This window comes from Nilaparvata lugens, chromosome 1 (genome assembly GCF_014356525.2).
Source record: "Nilaparvata lugens isolate BPH chromosome 1, ASM1435652v1, whole genome shotgun sequence".
NCBI classification, from domain to species: domain Eukaryota; kingdom Metazoa; phylum Arthropoda; class Insecta; order Hemiptera; family Delphacidae; genus Nilaparvata; species Nilaparvata lugens.
In genome coordinates this window covers 4,833,267-4,850,166 of record NC_052504.1, presented here as the reverse complement: position 1 = coordinate 4,850,166, position 16,900 = coordinate 4,833,267, and the positions used below count along the sequence as shown (strand labels likewise).

At 34.9% G+C, this 16,900-nt stretch overlaps 1 protein-coding gene across 1 annotated transcript in view; it reads left to right on the top strand.

Moving 5' to 3' along the window:
- Positions 1–10,911, top strand: part of LOC120348852 (thioredoxin domain-containing protein 15-like) — a 31,967-nt gene extending 21,056 nt beyond the window's left edge. Inside the window, exons 5-7 of the mRNA XM_039428528.1 lie at positions 555–757; positions 7,724–7,854; positions 10,152–10,911. Coding sequence (XP_039284462.1) covers positions 555–757; positions 7,724–7,854; positions 10,152–10,375 — 558 coding nt within the window. The 3' untranslated portion in view covers positions 10,376–10,911. The remainder of the gene's footprint in view (positions 1–554; positions 758–7,723; positions 7,855–10,151) is intronic.
- Positions 10,912–16,900: the final 5,989 nt, after the last annotated feature.

Below are 16,900 nucleotides of genomic sequence, written 5' to 3'. Positions count from 1 at the left end.
GTAAATATAGGTTATTAAGAATATTAAGTTTGTTTTTTGGTCCTGCAAAATTATTTCTTTGATATGTGAATATTTCCTATTTTAGTGATGATAATGTGAAATATTTCTTCTATGTTTGATTTTGAAGCATCTAAATTTAAAAATCTACTTTGTGAAAATAATTAAGGACTGTGACATTTTGTGAAGTGAAAAACTACAAGACTTAACCTATTTCGGACTATGTGTTATCTGAATTTGGGAGTGGAATAGCACAAGGTTATATTATTTTTTTCTCTCCCTATAGTTTTTATGATGTATTATTGTATTAACCAATAAAGAATGAAGAATAAAAGTTTGATTTTTTTCTTTTCTAATAATAACGTGAAAGCTAATTTTGTATGTGTATCACAAAAATAGAGGTCAATACTTTCTTATTTGCTTTATCTATTCATTATGGAAGCTTACCCACAACATCAATCACAGTTTCAATTTTTGCAAAGTCTTTCAATACAACTATAACAACAATACTTCATCGAAGTACAAGTTGAATAATGCAATAATTGTTAATTTTACAGTTGGTGAACTCGACAAGGCTGATGAATATGCTGACAACATTGCCGAATATCACCTCGAAAACAACGAAAGCTGATTGTACAGTGGTGCTTTTCTTCTCTCGCACCTGTCCATTCAGTTGTATGGCTGCACCTCATTTTAATGCCCTACCACGAGCATTCCCCTCCATAAAAATTGCTGCAATCAGGGTTACAGCATATCAAAGGTAAGTTCAATGATAAATAATTATTGTAAGGGTATTGAATGAAGTATTCCGGCTGGCGATCATTTATTTATTTATACATTGATACATAGGTTACAATATAATTCTCAACTATGAATGATTGGGAAAGGAACAACAGGCTTAAAGCCCAAAACTGTTCCTTGCCAAATGTAGATAGAAATTGATCAAGCCGTAAATGTGTGTTTAATTATTTTGTATTTAGAATGTAATGGAAAATAAAAGAATGGTTCTATTCATATTGAAGTACTTTTATATCCTATATGGAAGTATTTTTATATTCAAATCGAATGAATTGTTCTCAGGATGAATGAGACCAGAATGCCAGAAAATAGTGCTTAAGGCTAGTTTCACACACATTCGGTTCGGTTCGTTTCGTTTTCGGCAAATTCCGATAAGTGTGAAATGGTAATTCGGTTTGAATTCGGTACCGAATAGAAACCGCATAGGACCGAACGCCCATTTGACTCCAATAAATTCCATCGGGTTCATCGTTTCTAGCGAAGAGCTACTTCCACACACATTCGGTTCGGTTCGTTTCGTTTTCGGAAAATTCCGATAAGTGTGAAACGGTGATTCGGTTTGAATTCGGTTCCGAATAGCAACCGTATAGCACCAAACGCCAACTCGACACGAATAGGTTTTATCATATTCGAATTCGTTGCTAGGAAACCGTAAACTAAGTCTTTTACACACGCTTGCTTTTTTTGTTTTTATTTTAACCTGATATCATGATTATCTGTTTGAAAATTTTCCAAGTCAAAATCATATGGTAAATTCATTTCTGTTAGTTCTCTGGAGCATTTTTTTCTCAATGAATAGTTTGCTAAGAAAATAATATGAAGATGAATTAAAACTCAGGGAGAATTTTTATTATATTTTTCCCATGAAAATTACATGATTTTATTAATGGAGAGAAGAGATGAACGTTATGTACCATGTGTCATAATTGAAACAAATTATCAATTCAAAAAAATAATCACTCTGAACGTCCAAAATTAATATAATCAAAAATAAACTATTCAAATAGTTCACAATTTATAATTAAATTGAAAATTTTGTTGTTCAAGAAATCACATCTTACTATTTGAACACCAGCTCTAATATTTTATTATCAGCATGAATTGTAAAAATCCAAACACAGCTGTGTTTGAGAAGAAAAATACCTAATTAGAACCGTACAAATTTAAAACCTGATATGTATGAAAGCCTCATTCGTTGTCGGCAACGAACCAAAAACGAACCGAACCGAATGCGTGTGAAGCTAGCCTAAAGAGAAGCTTTTCTGAAGAAGAAAAAGGGACAGACAAAGAATGCGATAGGAGGATGAGGAGGTTAGGAGATGATTTGGTAAAGATGGGCTATAGAGGATGGAGAAGATTGATTGATGACAGAGAGGCTTGAAGGAATGTTGTGGAGGAAGCCAAAGCTCACCCTGGGCTGTAGAGCTAAGGAAAAAATGAATTATACATATTTTAAAAATATCTCAATAAACATTGAAGATTTGAACTTGAAACCGGTTTCAACACCCTCAAAATTTCATGAATCATCTCTTACCGAATTTGAAATGATCTGTTTCCAAAATTGGACTTGAGACGTTCATAAATCGAAAAAATAATAAGCGGAAAAAATTTCCTGAGAAGAAATTATTTTATTTTGATGAATTTATAGTATCATAGAGAAACAATAGCGTAAGTGGATATCCCATGGTATAGGGAATTTATGTCGCAACTTTTACTGTTATCTCAAGCCAATTACTGTCGATTATTGTCAATTTTTACTGTTTTGTTGGGGTGATAGTGTATGAACGGCACAATTTGAGAGACTACCAGCGTCACACAGCTGCAGAGGAAAGAACTATGTGAACTATCGGCTTGGGATAACAGAAAAAGTTGCGACATAAACGCCCTATACCATCGGATATCTACTTATGCTATCGTTTCTCTATGATAGTATTCAAATTGAAAAAACTTTGAAAATATCATTAGTTAGAAGTTTTTTGTAGTGAACTTCATATTTGTGCTATCTTTATAAAAATACAAAGATGTAGCCAATTATAAAAAAAACTTTATAGTTTCATCTTTTATAATAAACGGATCAAAAAAGCAGTACAAACGTGTTTTTCATAGATGAAGCAGTATTAATGCATGCAGGTTTCGTGGGATTTGTCTCATCTCTCGCTGGTGCTTCTGAGATTGTTCTGCTAGGAGATTCAAACCAAATACCTTACATAGAGAGAAGTAAATTAACAGCTGAATGGTCACACATTTCATCTCTCTGTGAGAAGAGAATCCATCAAACAGTAACTAGAAGGTGTCCAATAGACGTCTGCTACATCCTTTCCAGCTACTACCAGGACATTAGTACGAAAAATGAGGTCCTGTTATCCGTCAGACCTCCAATAACAAATGGAGAACTTGGACCACTTGAACCTAACACTCTGATTCTTACATTCACTCAGCTCGAGAAGAAAACAGTGCTAGAAGAGCTGCAATCAAAACTTCACCCTTCAGTTAAAGTCCATACAATTCATGAAGCACAGGGCTTAACTCACAAGAATGTAGTTCTGATAAGGAACAATAAAAAACAACTTGGAATATATAACAGCACACAACATGTAATAGTAGCAATGAGCAGACACACACAAACCTTCAGATATATCACAACAGGGCAAGAAGATTTAGTGCTGACCCTAATTCGAAAACTAAAGGATGTTAGTGAAGAGTTTCTCTTAAGCTGGAATGAAAGAAACATGGAAGGGATTAATGAGAGTTTAAATAATGAGTAACAACAACTTATCAAATTTGCTCAGCTTCGAGGATCTTGATTATTTTGAAGAAATAAACGATGAAGTGATCAACAACAGTCAACAACTTGTGCAGCATTGAGTTCTTGTGATTTGAGCATCTTCTGTCTCAATATAAGGAGTATCAGAAGAAATTTTGATGAGCTGATGATTCAATTGTGCGACATTAATTTTTCTTTTGATGTTATTATTCTAACCGAATGCTGGATTAGGACTGAATTTGTACTCCAGTCCATTTGAGGATATGATGTATTTTCCACCATAAACAACCCATTACAAAATGATGGTGTAGTTGTTTATGTTAAAGATAGTATAAATGTACAATGTGTTGAGCTACATATTAACCAGGCAAATGTCCTACATATTCGGTTGGATGCAGCAGACAAAAAGTGGAACATCCTTGCAATATACAGATCACCGTCCTTCAATGATATTACAGATTTCCTGAGTGACTTGGAATCGATCCTGAATGAATTAAGAGGGCAACAAGTCATATGTGCCGGAGACATGAATATTAACACCCTTCAAATTCGTCCACATCATCAATTGAATGACTACTGCGATCTTCTAAGCGAGCATGGGCTCAGACTCTGCATTAAACAAGCAACCAGAACTACAACAGAAACTGCTTCTTGCATAGATCACATTGCTACCAACTCCAGAGATAATCTTTTTCCAATCATTTATGAATCAACAATAACTGACCACTTCACCACAATTCTAGGAGTGCAACATATTTCGAGAAATAGTGCAAATGAAACTGGAACACATGAAATAAACGAGAAAATAGACATTAATAGCTTGAAGAATGAACTACTGAATGAGGAGTGGATTCATGTTTTAGAAGATAATAATCCAGATACATCTTATGACACCTTCTTATCAACTCTGAGACAACATATACAAAATAGTATCAAGCAGCATCGGCGGCAGAAGAAGTACAAACCCATCAAACCATGGATCACCAGAGGTATAGTAGCAGCAATAAGAACCAGAAATCTACTCAACAAAAGAAGAAAGGAAGACCCAAACAACATTAACTTAACCAACTTCTATCGTCGGTATAGGAATACACTCACAGCTTTAATTCATGAAACAAAGGACCAATACTATAGAGAGAAATTGTATGAAGCTGGAAAGGATAATAAAAAAATGTGGAAAGTAATCAAAGATGCTACTGACTCTAAATCAAAAACAAAAATGAAATTGAATGCTATTAAAATAGATGATAGGATTTTCAATCTAAAGGAAAATCCAGAAACTGTGCTCAACCACATGAATAACTTTTTCACAAATGTAGGTGAAGAAATGGCGGAGACAATAATAGATTCCTTAAGAAAACCACTAGACCAAATCATATCCCAATATAAACCTGTTACAAGAACTCTACACTCCATCTACTTTCACCCAGTAACTGAAGATGAGCTTCTTGAAGCTATTAGTAGTTTGCGAAATGACAGTGCTCCAGGACTTGATGGAATCAATAATAGAACATTGAAGTCGATAAAAAATGTAATTGTAAAACCATTAATTCACATATTTAATTTAAGTCTGTCAAAAGGAATTTTTCCAAAAGCTATGAAAGAGACATGTGTTAGACCATTACATAAAGGAGGCGACAAAACAAATGCCACCAATTACAGGCCTATTTCACTTATAAGCAATATTTCTAAGATTTTGGAAAAACTGGTAAAGAAACGTCTTGTGAATTACATGGAAAAAAACAACTTACTATCTAGGAATCAATTTGGTTTTCGTGAGGGGAGGAGTACAGAAGATGCGGTATTAGAATTGTCAAATTTTGTCACAGATAAGCTAGAAAATAACAAAAAATGTGCAGCAGTGTTCCTGGACCTAGCAAAAGCTTTTGACACTGTTAATCACAGTTTGCTGCTGAAGAAATTAGAAGCCATGGGAATTAGAGGAGTTCCTCTAGCATGGTTTAGATCATACCTCTGTGACCGGCGTCAAAAAGTCAAAGTTGAAGAACATCTCAGTTCAGAGGAAACGATGAAGTTTGGGATTCCCCAAGGAACAGTTCTTGGGCCAATTCTGTATTTGGCATATGCAAATGAGCTATGTTCAATTAAGATAAGAGGAAGAGTAATAGCTTTTGCTGATGATACGTGTATACTATTTGAAGGAAACACCTGGGAGGAAGTTTTTAATCTGGCACAGGAAGAATTGATCAAAGTCGATAAATGGTTAAGAGAAAATTTGCTTACAGTAAATGCAACAAAAACGAAATTTTTAGCCTTTTCTCTGACAGAACGGACGAGACCACCGGATTCTTCAATAATCCTGCATCACTGTGGAAGCACCAACAACCCGTGTGATTGCCCTTCAATTCAACAAGTCAATGAAATAAAATATTTAGGAACAATAGTGGACAACAAATTCAAATGGGACAAGCACATTAATCTATCAATTACCCGGATCAGGAAGCTTCTCTACAAATTCTATCAACTCCGTAAAATCCTCAACTATGAGACATTAAAAACTGTTTATTTTTCTTTAGTGCAATCATTTTAAGATACGTCATAATTATCTGGGGAGCTACGAATTTTACACATGTTGAACCTCTCTATAAACTTCAAAAACGAATACTAAAAATAATAGGCTTCAAGGAGAATCAATTCCCCACGAACATTCTTTTCAAGGACAGTAAAGTACTGAGTGTAAGACAACTCTACATCCAGGCTATCATCACGCGAATGAGGAGAAACAACGAACACATAAGACTGGCAGATCATAACCATCAAACAAGGCAGAGAAACACGTATTCAATAGTACCAAGGATGAACACTACATTTGGGCAAAGAAACTACACATATTTGGGACCAAAAATTTATAATTCAATACCAAGTTACATTAGGGAAGAATTCAATAGACACAGGTTCAAGAAAAGTTTATTTTCCTGGTTGGTTGATATTGGAGTGGAAAATTGTGAAAATTTAGTTAGACTGTAAATATTGAAACTATTTATTCTTCATTCCACTCTTTACTGTTTTTCATTTTTCTAAAAATAACCTTTCTTATTATTATCCTTAATAGAACATTAATATTTATTTACTAATTCCATAATTTTGTTTGTTTGTATTATACATTTTTACTAATTTTATTATAAAAAACTTTAATCCCATATCAGTGAATGAAGTTTGTAAATAGTAATTATTACACGCAATAAGCAACTAATTACTTATACCCCAACACATATAATATATAGTGGGGTGTATATTTATTCATTGAAATTATCATTTATTCATTGTTGAAACACCGCTGATTTATGTAGTTATATTACAATACTATATTATCAATATTCTAATGTTGCATTCAATCTTCATTGTAATTAATAAGTTTTCATAATATGTGAAATTTGCTGCATAATTGGCTGTTGTACTGTAATTTATTGTAGATTCGTGTATGAACCAGAATGTATTGTAACTTACTTGAATAAATAAAAATTTGAAAAAAAAAATTTGAAAGTTGTCATAAATTTGTGGTAGTTGACCACATCTTTGCCTTGGTTGCCATAAATTCGTGGTAGTTGACCTGTTGCATAAAAGCCTGTTAAATTTTAACGGTGATTAAATGCCACGAGAACCAATCAGAGAAGGCATTACGGTAGAGAAGTCTTCTCCTGACTTCTCTACCGTAATGCCTTCTCTGATTGGTTCTCATGGCATTCAATCTATAATATAATAAAGAAAAGAATTAGCTTATACACGTACGGGATAGGAAATTCAAGCTTGACGCATCATAACGTTTGAACTACTGGACTGATTTACTTGAAATTCTGCAGATGGATTCTTAATTTACCGAGGATGATTATAGGGCTATTTTAAATTCTTAAAGTTTCCAGTTCAAGTTTTTAATTAGACCCATACGGAGCACGGGTTGCCTGCTAGTCATGAATAACATTTAATATGCTTTATTAAATTAATATATGTTAAATTTTAACCGTCATTAAATGCCACGAGAACCAATCAGAGAAGACTTCTCTACGGATAAGCCTTCTCTGATTGTCTCATGGCATTTAATGACTGTTAAAATTTGATAGGCGTTTGTGTTATTACACAGAATGAGAGTAGTAGATTGTCAATAAATAAGTGAATAATTAAAGGAATGTTTGTTGATATTTGCAGTGTGAATACTCATTACGGGATCATAGGAGTGCCTACTATAATGCTGTTCCATAACGGGCGGGCTGCTGCCAAATTCAATGACACAGAGTACACGCTTGAGATGTTCTCTAGATTCATCACAAAAACAACAGGTGGGACTCAATAATTATTTCTCCGAGAGATATTAGTCCGAGATTTAATTTAATTGATTATTAGTCTAAGAGATATTACTTTTAACACGGCTCTTACATCACAAAAACAACAGGTGGGACTCAATCATTATTTCTCCGAGAGATAATTTAATTGATTATTAGTCTAAGAGATATTACTTTTAACACGGCTTTCACTCGAATACATAGAAGCTCGATATTTTTTCCTTCATCAATCACTCCCACTACCTAACAGCATTCTCCTTAATTTAGGGCTCAAAAGGGATATTCAAATCAAGACTCAAGAGGCAATCACTGGCTCAATTAGAATCACCTTAAACTAAATACCAACAAAACAAAAATTATTCAATTTACAGCATCCCGACGAACTCTAAACAACAATATACCTACCGTAGGCCTATCAGGCGACAATCAGTCAAATGTGACGAGGTGGTTTCTCGGGGTCGAGCTGCAGGATGACTTGAAATGGGGTGATCAGGTGCAGCGTTTCTTGCATAGGATATCTGATATTCTGTTCTCGCAGAGGTGTGTGAGGGTGGGTGAGCAGTAGGGTTTGCGATCTATCGTGGCTATCTCATGTCAGTCATTCGTTACTGTTTGATATTCTGGGGTGGCTATGACACACACCTTGGGGTGATTTTCAGGAGGCAGAAAAGGGCTCTGAGAATAATCTTTAATCTTAAAGCCCGAACATTCCGTAGGCCTTATTTTGTAAGAGAGAGTATATTAACTTTCCCAGTCATGTACTTTCTGGAGATCATCACGTACGTTAGTAAAAATTGGAGGGATTCTCATTCGTTGCACTTGATCATTCCTACAATACGAGGAGTGGTTGCTCGATCCTCGGTTACCCGGCACATGGACTAACCCCTCTGGAGAAAGGCCCACACTATTGCGCAATAAAAATTTTAAATAGACTCCCTTATAATTTTAAAGATTTTTCCAACTTTCCAAAGATGACCGGAAGGATGAGGGAAGCTCTGTTAAAAAAGCGCCATACACAGTGAATGAATGTGTGGATGTTGTGAGGGAAGAAAATAAATATAGAATTATTACAAAATAAAAATTTCCTTCAAATAAACTGAAATTAATTGATTTCTTCCACGGGGTGCTCCTAGAGGCAGTGTTGTTATTTTTTGACGTCTCCTCCTCCTCACGCTATTATATTTTCTGTGCTTATTATTGATTGTGACAATTCAATGTTGTGAAGCTTGCTTTTTATATGCAACTCCTTGAGTAAATGAAATTTGATTGATTGATTTGTGCCAGCATTCAATTGTGCGCAGCATGCTTACTCCTCTCCTCTACTCTGTCCATGCTACAAACTGTGCAAGGAGAAACTGGTTTCCCCTCTTCATGTTAAAAGTAATATCTCTCGGACTATAGGTGGGATTCGGACAATTTTGTTCTCTATTGCTGACATTTTAAAATTATAACTATAAAAAACCACAAACAGGAGGAATTTATTTTTTGAAATCATTCGGCTCCTCATTTATTCACAAATATCGGGGGACCGAGCTTCGCTCTGGAGTGTAAAAGCATAGAAAATTTGTAAGGAAAGATTTAATTTATAGTTTATATATATTTTTTCAGTCGTACAATTATTTTTACAGTTATATGAGGAGGCACAACAGGCTTATGCCCAAAACTGTCCCTTTTCAAATTTATACTACAGTCCAAATAAAAATCTAGGTTAAGCTACTATCACTCATCAAAATAACAATTCATTCACACTTCAAAATACAAACATATCATCAATAATTACAAATATATATAATTATATACTATGAATTAAATTTAGAATGATGACGATGTTTGCTACAATATTATTGTTAATATACTATTTACTATTCAACACTAACAGCATCTAGTTACTATTTTGGACTTTCTGAAGTAAACATGTTTTCTAAAAAAAGAGAAATAAACAAAAATAAGATTTTCTTGCTGGGTTATTCCTCTTGTGATCTCAGCTGAGGAATAACCCACACATGCACTCGCTTACTCACTTCCATTACTGTATCGACAGACGACAAAATTTCCAGCTGTTTTTCCAAGGCTGTATTTATCCTTTTAATGTCCTTCAGCGAGTTATCCCAGGGTTGAGACCTAGTGCAATCGAATTTTCATATCATAAACCTACTTTGTTCCAAATTTCGTGAGAATCGTTAGAGCCGTTTTCGATATCCGGTTACATACAGATATATAAACATCTAAACAGAAATTGCTCGTTTAATAGTATGGGATTTTATGTTGTTGAAATTTGCAATTTTGATTTGCAGGTGTGAAACCAGAGGAGAAGATGTTCGTTACGTCAGCTGATTTTGGCGGACCTGTTCCGTCTGTTATTGCAAAAGAGAGAGACTACTTGCTGATACTGAGTTGGATGGTGATTGTAGTTGTTCTCGGCTATTTTGCGCAAAACTCGCGTGCCTTCATAGCTATGATGGAAGCGATAGAGAATACGTGGAGAGAGACAGAGGTGCATCATCCACATGTTGAATGAATAACATATGTAAGAGCTCCATCACTCAGTCAAATATACGATCATAATACTCGTAATTGGTTCACTCTTTGATTGATTCCTAAAGGTAGGCGCACACAGATCGTCATCGGACGGACGGCACGCATCGGACGGATCGTACTTTTTTCAGTTGCTGCGCACACTAGTCGTCATCGGACCATTTGCATTTTAGTTCATTGTGTTCATTACGATATGTCGAGTCGTGTGCAAATTAGGAATTTAATAAGCAAATATTACAGTAAAATAACTTCACTTGTATGGGCTACTTTTGTCAAAATTAATAAAAACAATGTAAAAACTTTTAGTACCCTTTATTAAAGGGTATTATTACTTTATTTATTTTAAAGTTTTTCATAATGGGTACTACAAGTTTTTATTAAATATTACAGTATATAAGTGATGGATAGCAGTAGCAAAGAAGAAGTGATAATTGTTACTTGTTTGTTAGCCGAAGATGAAGAAGAGATCAGCGACGTAGAAAGAGAAAACGAAAATTGAGGATCCATAGAATTAATCAGCAAAGGATATAATACGGAGAATTTAATCATCTGTTTCCTGATTTAATTGAAGACGATGTAATATTTCTTCGTTGTTGGTTATCCATCTTGTTTTCACTGGAATTATTACTAATGTACTCTTATATAACTTTAAAGTGTAATATTTTTTAGCTACTTCCGCATGTCGCAAGTAATCTTTTTTGAGCTTTTGAATGTCCTCAGACAACATTATAGTTAAACTGAACACAGCTTATCGCCGTGCGATTGAGCCATTGAGTCCGATGGTAGCAAACATTCAAAAGGCACACCAGTGTTTAATGTTAAGTCGGGCCTAGGCCACAAACTCAAGTTCTGTCGTAAATTTGTCAAACTCTTTAAATAAGGATGATTAAATCCGAACGGAGCCGCCGTTCAATGCTCCTCTCGGAATTCCTGACGGCATTTCCGATCTACGATGCGTACGATGCGGATAGGTATGCTCACTCCAATTGAAAACAATGCATCAAATCTAATCGTCCGATCCGTCCGATGCGTGCCGTCCGTCCGATGACGATCTGTGTGCGCCTACCTTGAAACCCCGCACACACACATCGATTTTTGTTCGTACGATACTTTGCCGTACTTATGAATTCTATCAGATTAAACGAAACTTGATAAACATCATCTGTTTGAAATCACCTGTTTTATAAGGACGGCAAATTATCGTACAAACAAAAATGTATGTGTGTGTGCGGGGCTTTACAGATTCAAGTGAGCTGATTCATAAATGCTCTTAATTTATACTTTATACATTACAAGTTAGTTCATTTTAGTTCATTTATAGTCAAGAACCAATACAGAATCAAACGATGCTTGATAGTATATGTTATGTTAGTATAAATTCCATGATGGTGTAATAGGTATTATTTTCTATCTAATATTTCAACGTTCAACTGGGGTCTAATATGGAATTAAAAAATTGAAAAACATTTGTCAAATATGATCATTGCTGAATGTTCTATCTAATAACAGTAAATTGAGATTAATTCCCAGAGGAATGCAAAACTTTCCCTCACAAAGGCCCAGTTGCTCAAAAGCCGGTTGAATTTTAATCCTGATTAACTTCACGTGAACCAAATCAGAGAAGACAAGATCATACAGATGGATCTACTGGAATTAATCGGATTGAAAAAACCCGGCTTTTCTGCAACCGGCACCAAGTACCTGACTGAATGATTACAAAAGTTCAACAGCCAAGTCATAATTTTGACACATTCCCACACACATGAACTCGCTCACTCACTTCCATCACCAACATACGACGAAATAATTATTATCAGCTGTTTTTCCAAGGATGAATAATAATTATCCTTTTAATGTCCTTCAGCGAGTTTTCCCAGGGATGAGACCTAGTGCAATCGAATCTTTATATTATAAACCTACTATATTCTGAATTTCGTGAGAATCGTTAGAGCCGTTTTCGAGATCCGGTGAATACAAACATATTAACATATAAACAGAAGTTGCTCGTTCAATAGTATAGGATTGCTGGCATTTTAAAATTAGTATAACTATCAAAAAATCCCACAAACAGGAGAAATTTATTTTTTTAAATCATCCTGCTCTCCATTTATTCACAATATTATTTCTGTTGTTGAAATTTGTAATTTTGATTTGCAGGTGTGAAACCAGAGGAGAAGATGTTCGTTACGTCAGCTGATTTTGGCGGACCTGTTCCGTCTGTTATTGCAAAAGAGAGAGACTACTTGCTGATACTGAGTTGGATGGTGATTGGAGTTGTTCTCGGCTATTTTGCGCAAAACTCGCGTGCCTTCATAGCTATGATGGAAGCGATAGAAAATACGTGGAGAGAGACAGAGGTGCATCATCCACATGTTGAATGAATAAAATCTGTAAGAGACCCATCACTCAGTCAAATATAAGATCATATACTCGTAATTGGTTCACTCTTTGATTGATTCCTGACAGATTCAAGTGAGCTGATGCATAAATGACCTTAATTTATGTTCTATACATTACAAGTTAGTTCATTTATAGTCAAGAATCAATACAGAATCAAGCGATGCTTGTTAAGCTGCGTTTATACCAAAGATATCAACAAAATGTTAATTTTGTTAATAACTTATTATTAACAAAATTTTAATAACTCAATCCTTTTAGATTGAACGGAACTTGACAAACACATAATGTTGTTCATCATGTGTATGATAAGTTATGTTCAATCTAATAGAATCTATAAGGATTAAGTTATTAACATTTTGTTAATAACTTTGGTGTAAACGCAGCTCAAGTATATGTCATTTTAGTATAAATTCCATGATGGTGTAATAGGTCTTATCTTCTATCTAATATTTTCAACGTTCAACTGGGGTCTCATAATGGAATTTAAAAATTGAAAAACATTTGTCAAATATGATCATTGCTGTATTTTCTAGGGCTTCTCAATACGTTATTTCTAATGAACCGACAAGTAGCATTTTAGTTTACTTTTTGTAGACATGTCATTTATAACTATGATTCCATTATCATTATTATTTGGGAAAAATTATTTTTTGTCCAAGTAAAGAAAACTGAAAGGGTACTAATGATTCATTAAAACATATATATATTTGTCTTCATTATAGTTCCCTAAAACATACTGTAACGGGGTATTTTGGGGGTTGAATATATGCCCCACGTTGTAAAGCCAAATTATATAATTCATATTGCATTATAGTTCCCTAAAACATACTGTAACGGGGTATTTTGGGGGTTAGATATATGCCCCACATTGTAAAGCCAAATTATATAACGTGGAGCATATATTGTGTTTCAAAACACATCTTTACAATACATGGAATAAATTCTTCTGTTTTATTGTTTCAATAATGTGTAAATATAATAAATGTAAATACATGTAGAATATAATATAAATAAATTTAATATCATTCTCAACTGATATCCAGTATCTTTTTCGGCCCTGGTGCTTGCCAATTCTCATCTTGTGGTCTTTGATTCTCACGGTCTTCAGTGTCCTCGTTGTCAGACATAATCTGTAGACCAGTGATCCTCACTAGGATTAGAGTGAGCCAAATAGATTATATAAAATCCTCGTCAGGCCCGCAAATTACAAATTGTACAGTTTAGTCTGGGCCTAGGCCTAAACCTAAATCTTTACCTAAATGGTATAGGTTATATTTTTCATATTGCTGTAATACACTATAAAGTGGTGTCAAATAACTTGCAAACAATATGATTATAATATTAGTTAATTAAATAAAAAATAAACTTTTCGCATGTAAAAAAGTAGGGAAAAATCTTTTTCTTGATTTCATTAATAGGCCTACTTTAATGTATTAATTCGTTGAAGTAGAAGGGTGAAATCTCTCACAACTCTCCAATATGACATCTATGTTAGCAGGTTGGGAAGAAACTGACATTGTCTACTTTCTCACTTGTTAACCTGGATCGGTTCTTGTTTTTTTTTCATGAACTTCAGCTTACTGAATTTAGATTCACAGACATACATGGATGCAAAAACACACAAAATCTTCTGAACACAGTCAATTAAGTTGGGAAAAATTAATCTAGACTAATCCTCCTAGAGTGGAAATGTAAGTAGTATATTCTCCCATTGCGGTCTGATTTTTCCATGTTACTTAGACTCCTTGATGACATCAACTTTCTCAGACATCTTCAGCCTCATCCTTCTAGAGCAGAGATGTAAGTAGTCAAACATCTCATAACTTAGGCATTACCTGGTAGGCCATCCTTTGGTGCCTCTGTTCTGGTTAAGACACTCCTCAGGGCTCTCATTGTTAATTTTGGTTCATCATTGTAGTTTTATAATGGAGAAAACGTGATCTCATGAAATCCAGTATTTGTTTTGACCCAAATTCTCCTCCAAATTTTCACAGCCTCCTGTTTCCCTATTCACATCTCCATTCTCAGACATCTCCAGCCCCATCCTTTTAACCTAGCGCCGCAGTGCAGGATGGTTTCTTACAGCTTGGCGTTGTTGTCATTCGAGATGGGTGTCTGGCTTGGAAGTGTTTCGGCCGCATTGCAGGATGACTGTTAACGGTTGCCGGAAGATCAACAGCTGGATTTTTTTCGTTATTTTTCGTGATAGAGAAATTCTGATTGCAGATTCGTTCTCAGCGACCCCAAGTTTAGCCTAAAGGCTCAGAATGTCAACAATGTTTTTAAATAATTGAAAATCATCATGAAAAGTCATTAATATGGTAGTATACCACGTTTCTGGTAACTTTTTACTGGTGACTGGAGTTATTATTGACACACAAAAATCAAAATAATCGTGAGAAAGAAAACTGCTGATGAACGCGAATAAGACCGCCACTCCATTGTTCTATTGTCTCGGCTGCTTGGCTGAGCCTGGCTGGAGGGATCAAATAACTGACTGGTTTGATCTTTCGTCTGTCCGCTAGGCGGAACTACGCCGACCATTGCTGGGTGGAAGATGTTACTGCGGCCGCTCGCATTCCCACCAACGCTGCTATTATTTGCTGTCTCAGCGCCTAATCCGATTCAGCCAAGCAACCAGCCTGCACTGCGGCGCTAGGTTTAGAGTGGAAAAGTAGATAGTAGATTCTCTCCTTGCAGTCTTTGATTTCCATGGTCCTCAGATTCTTGATGACATCTATGTTCTCAGCCAAGATCTCCAGCCTCAACCTTGTAAAGTGGAGACTTGGGTAGTGGATTGTCCCCTTGCAGTCTTCGATTTTCTCTCCGTTGACATCAACATTCTCAGACCTATTCTCCAGCCACATCCTTGTAGAGCAGAGACGTAAGTAGTCAACCATCTCGTCACTTACATGGTCGGCCATCTCTCAGCGCCTCGTGTTATGGTTACATTATTTTGCTCAGGGTTCAATCTGCCTCTATTGAAAATTTCCTGAGTGATCTCGTCGTTCAGCATAGTGTATACCTAATCATTTGAATGGAGAAAACGTTGCTCTTGTGATAGCTGCATACGATGTTGAGGAGACCGATGATCTTGAAAATCAAATACCGCATGGTGAGAATTGCCTATCACCAGGTACCACATATCCGTAGAATGAGAATAAATTGGTTTTTATTCTTGTAGATCCTGTTGATTTGAAAGCAGTTCATATGATAGAATTTATGTATATACGGTGTATTATTCTTTGTACATAACAGAAAACTCTTTACAGTTTTATAATACAGAGTTATCATAAAAGAATGGTGCGGTTTCGAACATTGTTTAAAGAAAAACCAAATTACTTACAGTTAATGTTTTTTATTCACCTAATTTGTCGTCTGAAACAGTTTTACATGATTAATAACTTTCAATAGGTGCGCCCTTAGTCGCTCGACAAATGTCCAAACGATAATAAATTTCTCTCTTAACATTCGATAACATTTCTTCGATTATGGTTGTCATTGGTTCTTTAATCCTGTTTTAAAGTGGTTCAGTTCGCGATTTCTTGTGAATAAACAATGTTTTTGATGTAAATTTACAAGAAAAAATCTACCTGAACCACTTAAAAACAGGATTAATGAAGCAATGACAACCATAACTAATGGAATTTTAGCGAATGTTTGGAGAGAAATTGATTATCGTTTGGATATTTTGTCGAACGACTAAAGGCGCACATATTTAAATTCATCAATCATGTAAAAACTGCCTGAGACGACCTGAGACGACATGTTGAAACTGTAAGTAATTTGGTTTTTCTTTGAACCATTTTCGAAACCGCACCATTCTTTTATGATAACTCTGTATTAAAAACAGGAAACACATGACAGGTAGATTAAAAACAATATATTATTCTGGTATATTTAAATATAAAGTTGGTGTGATATTATTGTTTTTGATTATATGAGTTTACTAGAAAACAGACTGCTTATTGTAGTTTATATATCCTCATCATTGAAATAAATATCTCAAAAGTCAATTTGGGTACTGTACTTTTTTTTGTAATTAAAGTCAATCATCAATCAAGGTCAAGAATTAGTAAAAATTTGCGTTGGAATTTCGTAGTAGTAT